The following is a 20,415-nucleotide window of genomic DNA, read 5'->3' on the forward strand; positions in this document are numbered from 1 at the left end:
CCTGGAGTGCGCTGTGATGTCATATCCGGTGATGTCACCCTACTGTCTCTGTCTGTCTCCCCCACCTAGAACCCTACTGTCTCTGTCTGTCTCCCCCACCTAGAACCCTACTGTCTCTGTCTTTCTGTCTGTCTGTCTCCCCCACCTAGAACCCTACTGTCTCTCTCTGTCTCCCCCACCTAGAACCCTACTGTCTCTGTATGTCTGTCTGTCTCCCCCACCTAGAACCCTACTGTCTCTGTCTGTCTCCCCCACCTAGAACCCTACTGTCTCTGTCTGTCTGTCTCCCCCACCTAGAACCCTACTGTCTCTGTCTGTCTGTCTCCCCCACCTAGAACCCTACTGTCTCTGTCTGTCTGTCTCCCCCACCTAGAACCCTACTGTCTCTGTCTGTCTGTCTGTCTGTCTCCCCCACCTAGAACCCTACTGTCTCTGTCTGTCTGTCTCCCCCACCTAGAACCCTACTGTCTCTGTCTGTCTGTCTGTCTGTCTCCCCCACCTAGAACCCTACTGTCTCTGTCTGTCTGTCTCCCCCACCTAGAACCCTACTGTCTCTCTCTGTCTGTCTCCCCCACCTAGAACCCTACTGTCTCTGTCTGTCTGTCTGTCTCCCCCACCTAGAACCCTACTGTCTCTGTCTGTCTGTCTCCCCCACCTAGAACCCTACTGTCTCTGTCTGTCTGTCTCCCCCACCTAGAACCCTACTGTCTCTGTCTGTCTGTCTCCCCCACCTAGAACCCTACTGTCTCTCTCTGTCTGTCTCCCCCACCTAGAACCCTACTGTCTCTGTCTGTCTGTCTGTCTCCCCCACCTAGAACCCTACTGTCTCTGTCTGTCTGTCTCCCCCACCTAGAACCCTACTGTCTCTGTCTGTCTCCCCCAGCGTATTCTCTCTCTGTCCAGCGTATTAAAGAAAATGGAACATCTGGTGGAGCGACGGTGGTGATGAATGTCACACTCCCTCCAACTCTTCCAACCAGGGGACCTGCTGGTAACACTCCTGCTCCATAACAACACCCTGAGGAGACAAGGAAAGGTTTAGTTAACAATCTAGTGCGGCAGCTTAGCAAAAAATTATGGGGACGCGCCGGACAAAAGCACCAAATTTTTTCCATGTGCTCTACATCACCATAGCTTTCAATTTTTGGTGGGAGCCACTTCATCAAGATGGCCGATGGCGGCCATCTTGGATTTCCAAGGTGGCCGCCATGTAAAATCTATAAGTGCAAATATCTCGGCTTCCAAGCCACATAGAAGGTCAATCTTGGTGTCAAAATATACATTTTCTGGGTCAAGGAATGCATTAAAGCTATTGAGAATATCACTAGATGATTATTTGTGCCGAGATCAAATAAATATGTTCATTCTGGCAATGTATCCATAATTTTCAACTCGGTTCCTAAGCAGCTGGACATATATTAATATGTATGTTTTCAATGGCATGTACATTGAAAAATGGACAACATGCATTAATTGAATTGAACTTTGTGTGCTTCACTTTTTAACATAAAGCATTTTATATCATCAAATTATCGGTCACATTTACAACTGCAAAAATCTGTGCATTTCCAGTGTGCTTTCTTGCATGAGCACTTTGCACCACAGCCACTTGCTCTTTTACAGCCACATTTGACCAGTTCAGTGCAGACTTTCGAAGCCATTGGTAGAATGCTCCACACAGGAAGCCAGACCTGGCTGTCTCTATCCAATGTCCATCCACATCCTTCTGGACTGGGTGTCGGCTGCTGAGCCAGTTCAGATGTTGCCCAGATCCCAGACTGGTAGGCAACTCGCTTCAAGTGCTGCAGAAGGGAATCTTGTGTTGGTGGAATGTGTTCCATCGTTCTGTTCTTCTGGCAGAACAACTCTCTCCGTGCTTCATTAATAGATTCCACATCACTCGTCTTGTCGTAAAGGACGATTGTGTAGCGCTCCAGAAGTTGAAATTGCTGGGCATCTATGGTCACGGGAGTGTGCGGATTCGCTGCCATGTAGTTGAAGGCCTGGGTGACCTCGGGGTAGGACTTCCAAGCCTCCCATGCTGACTTCTTCCCCTTCCCACAGAATGCTGAGGTTGTGTCACAGCCTGTGAAACAGTGGAAGACTTGAAGTGCTAAGTGGACTTACCTTTGCCCAGAGTATGGCAGATGTTATTGATATGAAGATATCTATAATTCTTGCCAGTGCCAAAAGCGACCCAGATGTCTGCAGCTGGATACTGGGTGAGCAGGGCATGGAACTTGCCGATGAGGATAATGACAACATCTGTATCCACAGTGCGTACCAAGCAGGTAGAAGAGCGATGCTCCAGGGCATCAAGCAGATGAATCAGTATCCTGGTGTCAGCCTCTTCATGGTTACATGGCAGTATGAAGTGGCTGGTGTCTGTGCCGACCACTCTGGTGCCAGATGTAATGAAGACCTGCTTACCATCTGGCCAGGCAATGGATGCAATCTTCCTGGAGAGGAAGGTGAAGAGTTCCTGCTTGTTCATAGGGTCACGCAGGAAATCTGGCCAATTCCCTGCCAGCTTGTTCTGACCAGCCACCTTCCGTCGTATCCCTTTGCCTCGCTTCTCCCTTGTTGACTCTTTTATGCTGCTGGTGATGTATTACTTAATGCCACTGACTGATTACAACTTGTTTATTAAAAAAAAAAGTACCTGGAGGTTCCTGTTGTGTCTTCTCTGTCTGAACAATTAGCAGATCTGACTTCTTTCCCAAGCGTAGTTTCCAGATAGGGAGGGAGGGTATGGATGGTTTTCATGCTTTAAAAAGGTGCTCATGTCACCCTCTCTGTGTTGCAGGGCTATATATAATTGGGAGAAGAGTGCAACATCATCCTTCAACATTGAGATCTGCCCTGCCTGCTTGGTCTTGGTCTTGGGTGTTGGGCATCTGAAGAGAGGCAGTGAGTTATTTTTGATGGGCTCGTGAATGGAGTGTGTGTGGTTCCTGGTCACTCTCTCATGGTACTTGTTGTACTGATCTCTGCCCACTGATTCCACATTGCGGACTGTGTTAACCACAGACTCGTCAGTTATATTTCGTGTGTCCAGCATTAGAAGCTCGGGGGTATCATCTAGGAATGGATTGCTCATCCCAGTGATGGTGTGCACCCAAGCTAGTGCTTGTTCTTTGAATGTCTTCTGTGTAGACATTCCTTCTTCATGGTGTTGTTGTTTATTGCCTTCTTCTGAAATATACTCCTGCTCAAACTCTTTTAGGAGTCGTGCTTGTTCAGGCCCTGCGATCATCCACTTCTTGAATGCTGAGGGATTCTCGGTGAGTCCCACTGCACCCCCAGAACCCTTCACCAGATCATTATTCTGCTCATGAGCCTGGTCTATCGGTATGCTTGAGAATCTGTTTGTGATCTTGGAAATAACCCAGTGACCATGTTCTTCAAATTCATTGTGAATGGACGTGGGCAAGCTTTCCATGTCGCGGATGTGGACAGGAATCCATCTGGCATAGTTCTGGTGATCAAGGGCGAAGTACCATGGGACGAGAGCCTTCAGTGACTCCACATAGAGGGGGAAATCCTGTTCTCTGTGGGCACGTACAAATATCAGACCCATTATTTCCAAGTTGAGGATGGTATCCCAGTACTGGAATGTTGGACTCTTGGTGATCATATCTTGTCTCCTAGCTTCTTTGATCTTCTCATCACGTGGTCCCTCAGTCACCATGTCCAAGAAGGCATCCTGCTGCAGCTTCCCCAGTGCCAGAGCGCTCACTTGGTGGGCATGTCTTGTCCTAGTGAGGTGGGGTGCTTTGAGGAAAGAGTCAGCTGTGCCAGAGGATGCGATACCAGCCACAGTCAGTGCAGTGGTCAAAAAAAATAATAATCACATAATGATATTCTCAATAGCTTTAATGCATTCCCTGACCCAGAAAATGTATATTTTGACACCAAGATTGACCTTCTAAGTGGCTTGGAAGCCGAGCCACCGCACTAATCGGTGTACTGTGCATGGAAAGATGTAGGCCAACATTCAGGAAATGTACCTGTTTTAGCAAAACATTACCTGATATTAGGAGTAGCATGGCTGTTCTGAAAAGCTTATCCATGCTGCACAATAATGACTTCCTTATCAAATGATGTAACCGATATCTTCACATGCCCTCTATGTTTGATCTCTGATCAAAGTCCAGATGTAAAAAGGAAAATAAATAAATAAAAATAATAAAAATGCAAGAACACATTGACAACACCCTTTAACGTGCGCAACAGCCTTGGGATGAGGTTAACTATTAATCAATAGACAATATGTCATTACATTAGAAACGTTGTAGGCTACATAACGTACATACTGGGTTTATCATCTTATTAAGACAATAAGATTCCCCTGGGAACATTTATTCTACACAAGTCGCACCTCTACCTGCACCTTTTGTACCTGCAAACAAAATGACGTCCAGTGCTGGTCAGCTAAAGACATAGGCATTCACAGCACCTCAAGACTTTTAGGGTGTAAAATAGTATCACAAATGTGAACTCTTCATAACATATAATTGCTATTGCCATATTATTGCAATTTCCCATGTTGCCTATTTCCGTTTTTATGTCTGAATTCCTTGATTCAGTCCGCGTTTTCCGCATCGCGGGATTCATAGGGCCCAGGCCCGGCCAGAGGACTTTGGTGGCCCTAAACAAGAGTGGTTGTAGTGGTTGTGGTCCTGAATAACTGCATATAGTGTTTATTCCAGCGGCCGGCCCTGAAAGTACTGGTATAAGGAGTATATCATGTCACTAGCTTTGAGAAACTTTATATGAGTTGTGTCTGGTTGCACATGCAGCGTCAACCGTTCATGAATATTGATATGGCTCTCGCCTTGGTGCTCACTCTGCTGAGATAGTATGAGATCCATACCATGATCTGTAAACAAAAAACACTGATAGGCACAAATATAATTTACTCATACACACACAATTCACTATGTTCGCCATTCCATTAAGATTGAGCCAACATGTGTACCTTGTCGTTTATGGTTTTTGACCAAACCCACTGTAACTCGCATGTTTTGGAGCCCACTGAGCATCCACACATTATGCAAACACACACTTGAGGTGGCCACATTTGCGTCGTCGTCGGTTTATAAAAATCCAAAATATTTTATTGAAAAAATATTCTTTGCCAATTTTCCGCAGCCTAAATTGACCATTTATTTGAGAAAAAATATTTATTTAGAGCCGAGACCAAGTGCAGAGCCTACCACTAACCACTAGAGGGAAATGTGTGGCTATTTTTAGAATGATGGGGAGCGACAATTATACCGACTGATAGGCTACTTACAGTTTAAGGAAGTATACCTGTCAGTCATTGGCTAAAGTTGTCTCTCAGTGCAGTGGCGAGCAGTGACTCAGAGAGAACAGTGGACATAAAACTAACAGGTTAATTAAAGAGAACAGCGGAACCCATCAGGGATTAATGGTTTGAATGGATTGTCTCAAATTTCAGTATTTTCTTTCAATATTTTTACTGAGTTTTGTAGGTAAGAGGAATTTTAACAACACTGTTAGCCTAATTGTATTGCTACTATATAAAGTCTATAGTAGTCTGTCAATAAAATCTATAAGAAGTCTATCAATAAAGTCTATAAGAAGTCTATTGATAAAGTCTATAGTATTCTGTAAATCTTTACCTTTTCTTTTGACTGTTTTCCCCTGCTTTTATATTCATTCTATGCTTGTATATGTTTTTATATTCACTTTATGTTCTTATTCCTGCACTTTGAGCTGCATTTCTTGTATGAAAGGTGCTATATAAATAAAGCTTTACTTACTTACTTACTATGTGAGATTAAATGTGTGAAAAGTCGTGTTTTCAACAGGTGAGCACACACAGCTCCTCTCCCCACTTACCAGACACAGCGATGTGTGAGAGTTCAGAGGTCTGGTACCTCAGGGTTATGGTATTATGGGCAGGGGTGCACATAACTTTTTGGGGCCAGTGCTCAGAGGAGCACCTAGGGATGCTGCTTGGTGCTCCCCGAGCTCGCGAGTCACGACCCGTCCCACAGGATGGATAAAAAAGGGATACATGGATATATTATTAGCAAAACGACATTTATTCATAAATAAAGATGAACGACCAAAGTATTGTGTGCAAAACAAAAGAAACAAATGCAAAATCAAATGACTGCTCTTTAAGAATGAAAGTCTGTCCGACTCCTTTAAACACAATGAAATCAACTGACATCTCTTTAAGCACTAACTGAATGTCTGTTCTTTAACACTTAATCAGCCGTGAGGTGTTAAACAGCACCAGTGAGTACAAAAAAAATTCTACCTTTGCACTCGATCACATTTCAGGACCCTCCTTTCATGACTTTTCCTAGATATGTGCGTTCTACCACCCAGCATTTTTACATTTTCAAAATCGAGTTAGTATAAAGCATTTTAGCAGTATTTCTGTGTGTGTCTGTGTATTTGTGGCTGCTATCTTTTTCTCCAAGCCTGCAATTCTCTTTTATATCAGCAGAGGTAGCAAGGGGGCACACACTGTGCTCAAATTCAGGCTTCAGTGCTGAATGAGACACAGTGCATAAGACTGATATTTGTGTTTATATATAGGTTACAATAACAATCAAAATAAGATATGTATATGTGCAGACAGTTATGAAAATGATAAACTGTACAGTATGTCTCCCAATCAATGTTCGTTCAGACAATACAACCAAAGGCGTAAAAATACTGATGTTCTCATAATGTAATGATAGATATAGCTAAATTAGACTGTAGACTGCTATGGAGGTATATTGAAACCAATATATAGATTATATATATAGATTATATATACAACCTGATTGGATTAAATAAGATTCTGTTGTGATTGAGTTGACATTGTTGTGATTGCAAAATAAATCTTGGTTATGTAATGTGTAAAGAACATGATGACACGAATGCCTATTATGATGATATGCAAAAGGGACAATCTGTGTCTATGAATCTTGAACAATCACCGGTTGAATATGCTAATATAGGAACAGTGCCTAAAACCCCACTTCAAAATGTTGTTATTCAAAGGCAGCATCCAAAGCCTACTAACACATTGCACAGTAAAAGAGAACATGATCAAATGTCAACAATGAATAATCAGTCAACAATGGATAATCTTATCAATCAAGACACCATGTCCAATGTAGAGCAAAAACATGACATCGCTGATATCCTTCTTACTCAGCAGAAACTTGCTTTACTTCCTGTGAGGGAAATGAATACATTTGATGGAGACCCAATGAATTTCCTACCCTTTATGCGTGCTTTTGAACATTGTAGGACAAGACAAGTAGCAATCCAGACAGGCTTTATTTCCTGGAACAGTACACCACTGGACAGTCACGAGACTTGGTGCGTAGCTGCATGCATATGCAACCAGACAGAGGCTATGCTGAAGCTAAGAAGCTACTTGAAAAGAACTTTGGAAATGAAATCAAGATAACCAGTGCCTACATGGAAAAAGCCTTGAACTGGCCAAGCATAAAGGCTGAAGATGGAAAGTCACTACAGGCCTATGCACTGTATTTGAGAGGATGCAACAATGCCATGCAAGACTTGGTTTAGTAGGCAATTGTTTATCACAGATGAATCCTGACAATTGATGGTTGATGCATGGGGGAGGGTCATCTTATTCTCAATGATCTCTTTCTGATCGTTTCCGATCACCACACAAAGGATGCCTCCAACAAGCCCTTCAAACCATCCCCCACCAGAATCAACGATATAACGAACGGATATTTCTGAGTGGGGCAGTCCCAGATATAGTGAAGACAGACAGGAAAGTAAGGAGAAGAAGGGAGAGAGTATATTGACAATTGATAATAAGATATTGATAATGTATTTCGCTGTCGACCAAAATCGTTTGAAATTACGTGCTTGTGCATTGAATGACACTATGTACAGCGCTGTCAATTTTCAAATAATGCAATAGGCTATATGAATGTTCAGTTGTGATATGAAGTAGCCAACAATTCTCATGTCGACCATGATAATAATAGGCTACAACAAGGTTGTACATAGATATACGCAGATTCATATTTGGATAGTTGATTTTGGCACCATTAGCCAATTGCAGAGAGTATACATTATTTTGTTTGTTTACTGCACATTATAAATGAAATGATGTGTATTAATTATTTTGTTTGTTTGAATCCTCACTGTGTTCATGTTATAATGTTTAGTGAACGAACAATTGTTGGGTGTTTGCCACAAATCGGAATTCTCTTGCCGTGAAATGTGTACTCAATCGCTCTGCGCTGCGGGCTACATTTGATTATGTAATCATCAACGATTGATTAGTAGGCCATTGTTTATCAAAGATGAATCCTGACAATTGAATGCCATTTGAGATCGAGACTCGGTAGCCTAATAGTGATAATGAGTTCAATCTGTAAACAGTTATCATCTCAATAGGACGGCCAATGTAATGCGTTGTTTTTTTGATTTTGCATTCCTTGTTTCGTGGTAAACTAATCTCTTTCTGATCGTCCCGTTCACAAAAACCTAAGGTGCATAAGTCACGTAATATGGTGAAATAAATGTTCGTTTAGACAATACAACATATATTGAAAAATATGATGATGAATACATGTGGGATGGAGGTACGGGGATGATATGTGGCATGTCCGCTCGACAACTCGTTTCTAAGTTACAAAACTTCTGAGTTACAATCACTTGATGTTCATGGGGGAGGGTTGATAGCTCTCGATCGTTTCCGATCAATGAACAAAGACATCGGGTTTCCCCCGCATCACCACGTCCCAACATTTTCTCCTCCTTCAAGTCGCTCCTCTCAGGAGACCACTATTTATAAATAATAATCCACAGATAGGCACAGTCACAGTGCTACATGAAAATATCTAACCACACACCACATATCATAGCTCCGCCCTATATGTATTTATCATCATATTTCTCAATATAAAACGGAGGTACAATATATGGCAGATATATGTATGGTATATTATGGCAGTTTCTGGCGCCTGTCCCGTTCTGTTGTTCAAAGAATATAATATAAAACGCATCACATGTTTGTCATTGTGTGAAAATACAGATACCTGGTCCACACAGCTCGATTGTCTGCTGATGTTAGGGCCGGCGTGAAGTTCACGACAAATAAACAGACTTTGTGTAAAACTTATTGTTTTATTGTTTTGGTCCTTTTTGTCTTCTCGTTTGATTTTGCCATGTTTTGTGTTGCATTGTGTTGTGTGCATTGTGCTTGCTTGTTTCCTGCATTTTATCTATTTTTACTGTGAAGCACTTTGGCTCAGCATTGCTGTACGTAAGGTGCTATACAAATAAAGTTGACTTGACTTGACTTGATGGCTCTCCGATCAATGAACAAAGAGATCGGGTTTCCCCCGTGGTGTGTTGCTGTTGCGTGTTCACGCTTCTTGCGTGACATCGCCATCCAGCGATTTTTGTGGGTCAGTACACACACCCCCATTGTGATTAGTGGTCGTGTGATTCCACACCTCGTCGCGCTTTAGTAGGTAAAAAAACGTCGCGCCTCCAGTGTTAAACACACTGAAATAAACTGACATCTCTTTAAGCACTAACTGAATGTCTGTTCTTTAAACACACTGATATAAACGGACATCTCTTTAAGCACTGCTCTGTTCTGTAAACACTGAAATCAACTTTCCCCCCCCCCCCCCCCCCCAAAAAAAAGCTGTTGGTGCGCAAGAGCGCCTTCATGCGGCTGATCTGCCGCGCAGCATGCATTTTGGCGACGCATGCGCACTGGCGCACCAGTTATGTGCACCCCTGATTATGGGCCATGCAGCTGTAGCTACCACTCTGACTGGTCTGAATGTTCTCCAGTCTGAGTTCCCAACCCTTATTGGACAGCAGAGTTCCATTGAGTAACCACTGAAACTGGGCAGTAGGCATGGACTCAGCTGAGCAGGACAGGGTGAGGTCTGACCCTGGTCCATACAGTAGACCTGGAGGAGTCACCCTCACAACTGTGTTTTCTGGACCATCTGAAAATTAATGGTCCATGTCAACCACCAGCATTTAAGAGGTATGGTCTTTCAAAAACAATATGAAGCTATAAAAGCTGCTTATAAAAGCTATAAAATATTTCTAAGAGATATCTTATGTAGCTTCAATGTCCCATCACCAGCAATCAGCCACCCAGTAAAAGCCCATTTAAGCAACAACACAGGAAGAACCATGGAAGATCATAGGAACATGCCATGAAGGAGAAACACCTCTCTATAGCTTGATACATTAGTGACAGAGCATAAAACAGTCTGGATTCAAAGCACAATTTTCAAATATTTCACAATGGGTTTTTCCACATGCACATACTTCAGACGAGTTTGACATCAGTGACTCACAGTTGATTGTGATGGTTAGAGGCAGGCTGGTTAAACTACTGACGGGGTTGGACACTGTGCATGTGAACGGTCCGTTGTCGTTGCGGGTCACATTGGCTATGGTGAGAGTTCTGCCTCCATCACCAAGCTGAACTCCACCACCGGCTGTGACCTCAGAGGTGTCAATTAGCCAGAGGTAGGAGAGGGAGGAGCCAGAGGAGGAGCAGGACAGACTGACAGAACTGTTGAACTCTACTACGTCAGTGGGACTGACAGTTATTTCCACATCTATCACATTGTCTGGGGATTTAAAACACAACAATATTATTTTTGCTTAGAAGACCATTTCATCCACCATGCTTGGATTCATTTCCTCTACATCTTTTTTTTCTACACAGCTGAATGAAACACTTCAGAATAAGTGTCTTGCCGTACATCTAACAGTAGTAGTGACACATGGAATTGAAAACAGCAACTGTCTTGTCCACTGCTGCTTAAATTTGTTAAAATGGCTTAACTGCTTAAATGAGTGTGTCAAGTAGGCCAGGGGTATTCATTTGGCTGCTCAAGCTACAACTTTTATTATTGAATCACTAAAACCAGATATAAAAATGTTGAAATGGTCTTTTTTTTTTTTTAATGATATTTCATTAAATGGTATTCATTTGGCTGCTCAAGCTACAATTTTTGTTATTGACAATTGAATCACTAAAACCAGATATAAAAGTAAATAATTGACGTGTGTAAACATTAATCAAATATAGGCTACTTGTACAGTAGGCAAAAGAAAATGTCAATCCTCCTGGCCATCTGCTCAGAAAAACAACGACCACTAGGGCATCACCAGATGACCAAATTAAACTTCGGTGTGAGGGGCTGTGTCTCCATTCAATTAGCTTCTTACACATAGTCTGCGCTTTATCAATAATGCTGAACGGCACAAGAGGAGACGGCTAAGTAGTCTGGATTGTCTGGTCCAGTTACAGTATAAACATATTGATCACTGAATCATAGATACTGCATGTAATGTTAACATAACTCGGTATTTCAGAGGGTCAATGTTAAACTACTCAAATACTTTACCTCATTGTGAATAGATAAAACAGAGATATGGTTTGCCCTGGAGATCAATAAACTATATTTGAGAAACATATCTCTTTAGCCTCCTTGAAAATTAGTTGGAGCTGTTTCTGCTTTCACCAGAAAGGGAATTTGTGAACCTTATTTATCATGTTGTTGTGTCACAATTGTTCCTGATAAACAGCTTAATGCCTGTGTAAAATGTTGACATTTTTGAGTTAGTAATTCATAAAATACAAAGGTTCCATCTCACAGAACATAATGGAATGTAAAAACTTTGACGCTCAATATCTCTGAACTACCCTAAACGGAGATAGAACCTTATAATTCTGAGCTCACGATACATTGAATATGTCTGTGAGAGCGTTACACATAAAGGTACCCTGACTGAGTACAAGAACACCTCCTGTGTGGGAAAGGGTGACACCATTTTGGTGACGATGACCAAAATGGTGGTGACTATTTCCAAGTCAAAGACATAAACTCTCTATTTGGACACAGCAGTAAGGGCCTGCATATTGTTCACCTTAATGTGAACAGTCTTGTGCCTAAACTGGACCAAATCAGAGAAATGTTCCATGACAGCAAGGTTCATATTTTGAGCTTCTCTGAGACCAAGTTTGATGAATCCATCAAAGACCCAGAGATTGAAATAGTCAACTACACAGTCATCAGAAACGACAGGAACAGGTATGGGGGTGGTGTCTGCATGTACATTCACAACGATATTATCTTTAACACCCGTGATGACCTGAATCATGACAAATTAGAATCTGTTTGGGTTGAAATTATCTTTAACAAAGCAAAACCGGTGCTGGTTGGTTCTATCTACAGACCTCCCGATCAGAGTGATTTCTATGATATTCTTGAGGGGTGCTTGGATGACGTTGACTGTGTGGAAAAGATTCTTATTGGAGATTTGAACACGGACATGCTCAGAAATGAAGCATCCGTTTTCAAATCCTTCACTAGGTTTTCTGAATTACACGGTCTCCGTCAACAAATTACCAAACCCACTAGGGTGTGTATTTCTACTCAAACCACCATAGATCTCATTCTAACATCGGATGAGTCCAAAATCTCCAAGAGTGGGGTTATTGTATGTGGGCTAAGTGATCATTACATGATCTTTTGCACTCGTAAAAAACAAAAACCCAAGGCTGGCGGTCATAAAACTATAACTACTAGATCCCTTAAATCCTATTCTAGTGAGGCCTTAAACCATAAACTGGAGAATCAAGACTGGTTTGATGAACTAAAATGCACACAGGTTGAAGAGGCATGGCTAGGTTTCAAAACCAAATTCCTAAATATTATTGACAGTATAGCCCCCATGAGAACCACCAGGGTTAAAACCCGATCGGAACCATGGATGAATTCGGACATTCTAAATGCTATGAAAGTCAGAGACCTAAAATGCTCTGAAGTTCAAAAATGCAAATCAAAATTAGTGAAACACTTAAACGAAGATCACAAAACCCACTTTGAGAAAATTAAAAAACAATGCAACAAACTATGCAATCAGGTAATTACCATGACCAAATCTGCTAAGAAAGAATACCTCGATAACAAAATCGAAGAAAACTTAAACAAACCACGTGACCTTTGGAAGCTACTTAATAGCCAACTAGGTTGCAGTCAAAAACTCAAAACCAGGTCTACAAACATCAGCATCAAATCTGGTGATTCTCTCCTTACAGACAAGCTGGATGTGGCTAAGTGCTTAAACACTTTCTTTACAACCATAGCCACTAAATTAGTTAACAATCTACCACCCCACTCAGGGCGTTATGGTGTAGAGCACATCCGTGAGTTCTACAATAAACTGGGTGTACGCAATGATGATTTTAAACTCTCCATGGTGTCAAACGATGAGGTGTTTAAAAAGCTAGGCGCTCTACACTCAGAAAAGGCCACGGGCCATGACAATATTCCAGCCAGATTTCTAAAAGACTCAGCTGCCTCCATTACCCCAATCATCACCCACATAATAAACCTCTCCATCAAACAGGGACACGTCCCCCTTGACTTTAAAATAGCAAGGGTAACCCCACTGTATAAAAAAGGAAGCAAATTAGACCCAGGCAACTACCGACCTGTTTCTATTCTTAATTCCATCTCGAAACTTATGGAAAAAATAGTTTATGAACAGGTCGATAGGTACCTTACCGAAAAAAAGCTGATGTATGAATTTCAATCAGGATTCAGAACATCCCATTCCACTGACACATGCCTTCTCTATTTGAACGACCACATCAACCATGAGGTGGACTCGGGCAAGTACTGCGGCATGGTCATGCTGGACCTCCAGAAGGCCTTCGACACAGTAGATCACCACATATTGTTAGATAAACTGAAAGCAATTGGGTTCGATAGAACATCGGTGAGCTGGATGCAATCCTACTTAGAGGGGAGGGAACAGGTGGTTAGTGTGAACGGAACACTGTCCCCCCCCCTCCCAGTGACCTGCGGCGTTCCACAAGGAAGCATTTTGGGACCTTTACTGTTCCTAATATATGTGAATGACATGTCATCAGCATGTGATTGCAATTTGTTCCTGTTCGCGGATGACTCGGCTCTGCTGGTCTCTGACAGGGACATATTGCAGGTGGAAAAAGCGCTAAGCACTGAACTGAGTAGAATCTGCATCTGGCTAGCTGACAATAAACTATCAATACACCTAGGTAAAACTGAAACCATCCTATACGGATCCCCATCTAAACTCAGAAAGGCTGAAAATTTTAAAATAAAAGTGGGTAACATTAATATCACAAGAAAAGAGGATATTACATACCTGAGCTCCATCTTAGAGGCAAATCTTTCCGGAGATAAAATGGCAGCAAAAGTAATCAAAAAAGTTAACCATAGAACTAGATTCTTGTACAGGATATCCTCACTTGTCAGTAAAAACACACTGAGGACCCTATCAGGAGCTCTCATTCAATGTCACTTCGACTATGCCGTAACATCATGGTACTATAGAACCACAAAGGCCCATAAAACAAGACTCCAGACAGCCCAAAATAAACTGGTTAGGCTTCTGCTAGGCCTCAACCCTAGGACACATCTAACCGCTGCTCATTTTTTGAGCCTTGATTGGCTACGAGTAGTTGACAGAGTGCAGCAGCTTGCACTGGGCCTGGTCTTCAAGATACGCTACACCACAAAGACACCCAAGTACCTGTCAACATACTTCCAAAAAGTGAACAACGTCCACACATACAACACCAGAGGAAGCTCCACGAACCACGTTCAACCGCGTTGCACCACAAACAAGGGGTTAAACTCGTTTGCAAACTATGCAGTAAAAATGTGGAACGCCCTTCCTATAATCTTAAAGGAGTGCAAAACACTGCCCACCTTCAAAACCACTCTCAAAAAACATTTACAGGAGGCTGCAATCCGTAACTGGACCCTCTAAATCAAAAATCAGATTAAAAGACCCGAACTACCCACTGTACATACTTTGTGTTTTGTCCCCCGCCCCCACCTGTGGTGTATGTCCCCACCTGTCCTACCCGCTGTACATACCTTATGTTTTGTTGTATTGTTCTTCCCATGATGGATGTGTGTTTATCTTGTAGATAGTAATAGTTATTTGTCTGTATTATCTTGTAGATAGTACTAGCTTTTTTGTCTGTCTTACATGTAACGATGAATTGAGAATCAAGGACCCCAATTGAAATAAGCCAGTGGCTTTCTTGGGTTTTTATCCTGTTAGTTGACCATGTATGTAATATGTACTTTCATGTACCTACTTCTGCAAATCTTCTAATAAAGTTTTCAATCAATCAATCAAAAAGGCACAGCTGTGTCACAGTCATGTTAAATGAGCATACACTCTGAAGATGTCCAGAGCAGTGGCGTAGCGGACGGGCCCGCAAGCGACGCACCGCGGGGGGGCCCCAGCCACTAGGGGGCCCCCTAACATTGGATCCACTTTTTTTTTTTTTTTTTTTTTTATAATTTAAAAATATATAAAACAAAGAAAATAAGTGGCCCTTCATTGTGTCAACCTTAATTTTAATATATAGGCCTATATTAAAAAATATATACATGGTTAGCCGTATCCAATAGCAACATGACTTTGACGTCACACGTAGGCAGCGAGACACAAGGAAAATGAGCAAGCGAAAATACAATACAAAGTACAATAAGCATTCTTTAGGTGGTGATAGATTCTCTATTCGGACATTATAGCCGCTATATGTAGGACTGTCGGTCCGATATTGTAAAAAAATCCAATAAAAAATGTATGTTTACGGAAGTACATGTCTCAAGTATTATCTCGGCGGTTAGTCGAGTGAAAGAAAAACAACATACAGATGATAATTCACACAATATAATACCACGAAAGCGTACAGCACTAAACAATAACATTTATTTGGGCAGCATCATACTCAAACTCAGGCAGAAAGGCAGGGTCCGGCCAGGTTCACAGTCACAGGCTGTCAGTGCATCATACAGGTACATAATTCAGCATGGTTAGGCTATATATAGCTGTTTCTTTTTCTATTCTACTATTCTATTCTACTTCTGCTGTCTGCGTCTCCCTGGGTATTCCTAGACCAGATGGCAAACAGTAAAGAAATGCCACAATATACCAGGACTTAAGAAACGAGATGTCCAACAAAGGATTTGACCAGAGGCGGATTTAGGATTGTAGGAGATCCGGGGCTTAGCCCAGAGGGAGAATATAATGTCGAAAAAAATTTGCTTTTTTTTTGGGCCGAAAACTCCATGTTTACTAGCTGTAACATTAACGTGACATCATTCTTTTTCACTTGTTACTCAGTCAACCAGAGTGCAGATATCAAAGACTATCAGCCTGTTATTCACTTTATTTGTACAAGTATTATCCTTTGTTTGATTTCTTACCATGTACCGTAACAGTACCTTGCTATGTTTCATTTTCATTATAACATAACGTTATGTTATGATAGCCAGCTAGCATTAGCAAACCTGAAAAGTAGTGTCAGTGAGTCAGTCACCTTTCTAATAAGATTCACAAACCTGAAACATCATCTATGTCATCACTGCTGGTGATGTCATTGTTGTCAGCTGCTGAAACTGCTGCTGCAACAGTTCTTGGCGCTTGTTTTGTTGAAAACAACTTTGGGATATCCATTCTTACAATTTTGCAATCTGATTGAGGCACTGATTGAGATCACTTCTTCTTCAGGGCAGGGCAGGCTACGCAGTACGCAGGCTAATGTCGCGCAGCTGCTGCCTCTCTGTTGGACTCCGGTACTGCACGTTACTCACGAGAGTTTTTTTTTTTTTTTTTTTTGGGAAAAGTAAAACATTCGGGGCTTTTCAGAAAACATCCGGGGCTTGAGCCCAAGTAGCCACCCCCTAGCGCCGCCCCTGGATTTGACTAACCCTGGCCAATTTTACGCAACAAGTAGACTCTGATGCAGCGGGGACAGGGTTGCCAGATTGGCTGGTTTTTGGTGGATTAAGTTTTTAGATTGATTAGGTTGGAAATTCTCAATCCCATCTGGCAACCCTTAGCGGAGAGTCTACAGATATGTTTACAGATATCACACTGCTGTGCACACCACACTTTGTTAAAATAAATAAAGCTTGTACTATTCTACTTATAATACATTCTACTGATGTAGTGTAGTCTACCATTTGGTTTTAGTTATAGGCTATTGCTCTCACTTGTTTGTACCTTTTGCTAAGTCAAGCATTTAGAATGTAGAGTGCATATTGCGAAATTTCGCAACGTCAATAACGCATCGGCCTCTAAAAAACGCACTTTTTTTTTTTTTTTTTTTTTTACTCCGTTGCGAAAGGGCCCCCGCCGCCACCTTGCGGGGGGGCCCCGGGATTTTGGGCTACGCCACTGGTCCAGAGAGTACCAGCCTACCTGAAATGTATGGTATGAACAAGAGAAAACTATAAAAGATAGCGTTGTCAAATATTAAGGGAAATATCTGTATTAAATTTGACCACTTTAAACCCATTAACAAGCATCATAATGACCCATTTAATGCATATACCGTATTTTCCGGACTATAAGTCGCACCAGTCAAAAAATGCTATAAGTCGCATTTATTTAGAAATATATTTCACAAAATCCAAGACCAAGAACAGACATTTAATCTGGAAAGTTAAGTTTATTCAACTACACAATAGCACACAGAACAACAGGCTGAATAGAAGTCTGGTATGTTAACATAACACATTAACAGTTATTCAGCAACATAATAGCATAAAGAACATACCTGGGAGGCTGAATAGGCTAAATGAACATAACAAGCCAGCGAGTCCAACAAGCAAGTTACCAGTAAGCAAGTTCACCAAGCTACCGTTTGCTTAGCTTCAACAAGCTAATGTTTTAGATAACTTCTTCAGGGGAATAGGAGCAGCATATAGTTGTCACAAGCCCAGAGCGGCCCAGAGCGCCCTCTGTCGGCTGTAGACGGTAATGTTTACTCCTTGGTTCATGTCAGTCAGTATGAAATGATATACAGTATATATTGATATATAAGTCACACCTGACTATAAGTCGCAGGACCAGCCAAACTATGAAAAAAAGCGCGACTTATAGTCCGGAAAATACGGTACTTCTAAATTCTGGAGAGTTGAGCGTATCATTTAAATTAGGATTCAATTCATTATATTAAGGGAAATATCTGTATTAAATTTGACCACTTCCATTTAACATATACTCTTACAGTATATACCATCTACCTGTTACATATTAGGTGGTAACAGTAAATTGATTATGCCCACACTATCTACAAACAGCTAATCAAAATTGAACAGTGAGCTGCATTTAATAAAGAAATAGCAAAGAGCACATGTGCAGTACAGTATGTAACATGTACTAACCATTAATATATTCAATCAATTGCTTACTACAGTAGCCTACAAAATTTCCTTATGATTACATAATTATTTCTATATTTCTTACACCATCAGAAGAGCTGGAATGATGATCAAATATGTACTGGTTGAGATCAAGTTACAATTACATTGATTTCAATGGAAAAGTAAATGTTCACTTCGAGATTCTCTTGACCTTGGCGGTCCACCATTTGCTTCCCAATGGCTCTTGACCAATGAAATAGTTCCAAAGAACAGGGCGGCTCTCACGATTGTGGATATATAGCAGGGGTGCAGGTGAACACCTCTCATCGACAGGATCACACAGCAACCATGATTTCTCTGGTCTTTGTTCTGCTCATCGGAGCCGCTTGTGAGTATGAATATTGCCATTGAAAAAAAGGGCAAGACTTTCACCTTGTTATATTATTGACAATACAGTAATATTTATATCATATGAGAGCAAAGAATACTTTAACTTAAGAAGATTGGGGCAGAATTGAAATTGTCCCACTTCAAAGGGACTAGCCATGAAGATATAAGCTAAGGGCTGCCTTTCCTCTGTTTTCAGTTGCGGAGGAAGACAAGATCGTCGGAGGGTATGAGTGCCAGGCCCACTCCCAGCCCCACCAGGTGTCCCTGAACTCTGGGTACCACTTCTGTGGAGGCTCCCTGATCAGTGAGGACTGGGTTGTGTCTGCTGCTCACTGCTACAAGTCGTAAGTACTGTACTGTAGGCTACAAATAATTTGTTCTCTTTACAACAAATAACAGACAAGTATCAAGCCTGACCAGGGGACAGAAGTTCATGTTACACACAAAATCATGAGACAATTGACTCTGCTCTTACTTTGACTCTTTCTATCTCTTTCAGCCGTGTGCAGGTTCGTCTTGGCGAGCACGACATCACAGTGACAGAGGGTACCGAGCAGTTCATCACTTCCTCTAAAGTGATCCGTCACCCCCAGTACAGCTCCTACAACATCAACAACGACATCATGCTGATCAAGCTGAGCAAGTCTGCCACCCTCAACAGCAACGTGCAGACCGTGGCTCTGCCCACCAGCTGTGCCGCCACTGGCACCATGTGCACAGTCTCTGGCTGGGGCAACACCATGAGCTCCGGTGAGTACAGCACAAGGGTCAAAGGTTAAATGTGGCAGTAGATCATCTTCATGATGAATGAGTGTGTATAGAGATGACTGGGAAGGTCAGATTACCTTTACAAACACAATGTCAATATATCTAACCGTTTCTCTCTGTCTTCCTTCTTCCCCCTCTCTCAATCCATCCCTCCCTTTCTCTCTGTTAATAGTCAGCGGTGACCAGCTGATGTGCCTGGAAATCCCCACCCTGTCCTTCAACGACTGTGACAATGCCTACCCCGGCATGATCACCAACGCCATGTTCTGCGCTGGATACCTGGAGGGAGGCAAGGACTCTTGCCAGGTACGCACTTGACAACAGAGAAGATTTCATATGAAGTCTATGATCCTTCACTACATGCACTTCAGTTGTCAATTGTTTAGATGTTGATATTGAATAACTACTTCATCTTTATCTGAACTAAATACTTCACTCTTACTACTTCACTACGTCATCTCCTTCTCTCTCAGGGTGACTCCGGTGGCCCCGTGGTGTGCAACGGTGAGCTGCAGGGTGTTGTGTCCTGGGGCTACGGCTGTGCCGAGGCTGGTAACCCCGGTGTCTACGCCAAGGTGAGACAGGAAAGAGATTTCATGTTGGGATTTTTGGGATTAAAGTCAAATCTCTATCACATTGTTTCCTTGAAAAATATCAGACTTAGATAAAATGGATGGTTCTTACATCATATCCTACTGGGTTTGACCACTAATGTCTCACTTTTCCCACTTCTAGGTCTGCTTCTTCAATGACTGGCTCACCAGCACCATGGCCAGCTACTAAGTCTGATGCTTCGTACCTTCAGCACAGTCGGACAACTCATCAACATTCTGAGCAGTCCAACTTCCACCTTTTGTACTGGAGATGAAAACCATCACAAAACTCACCACAAATAAAACATCTCAAACTAACATCTTCTGTCTATTGTGTCGACATCACTCGAAGAAGAGAAATGTACTGTAGATGGCATATTGTATTCTATGTTCAGGGGATTATTGTTACATAAAAAACATGAAATGTATCG

The 20,415-nt window shown here is 41.9% G+C and overlaps 1 protein-coding gene across 1 annotated transcript; it reads left to right on the forward strand.

Moving 5' to 3' along the window:
- Positions 1 to 18,563: 18,563 nt before the first annotated feature.
- Positions 18,564 to 20,174, forward strand: LOC308169255 (trypsin-1-like; the record flags this gene model as incomplete). Its single annotated transcript, XM_080543931.1, has 6 exons — positions 18,564 to 18,621; positions 18,820 to 18,967; positions 19,123 to 19,390; positions 19,578 to 19,697; positions 19,865 to 19,966; positions 20,127 to 20,174. The coding sequence occupies exons 1-6, from the start codon at positions 18,582 to 18,584 to the stop codon at positions 20,172 to 20,174; spliced, it is 726 nt and encodes a 241-aa protein (XP_080400057.1). The 5' UTR covers positions 18,564 to 18,581.
- Positions 20,175 to 20,415: the final 241 nt, after the last annotated feature.

Source organism: Nansenia antarctica (genome assembly GCF_963989245.1).
Source record: "Nansenia antarctica genome assembly, chromosome: 13".
In the NCBI taxonomy this organism is placed as follows: Eukaryota; Metazoa; Chordata; class Actinopteri; order Argentiniformes; family Microstomatidae; genus Nansenia; species Nansenia antarctica.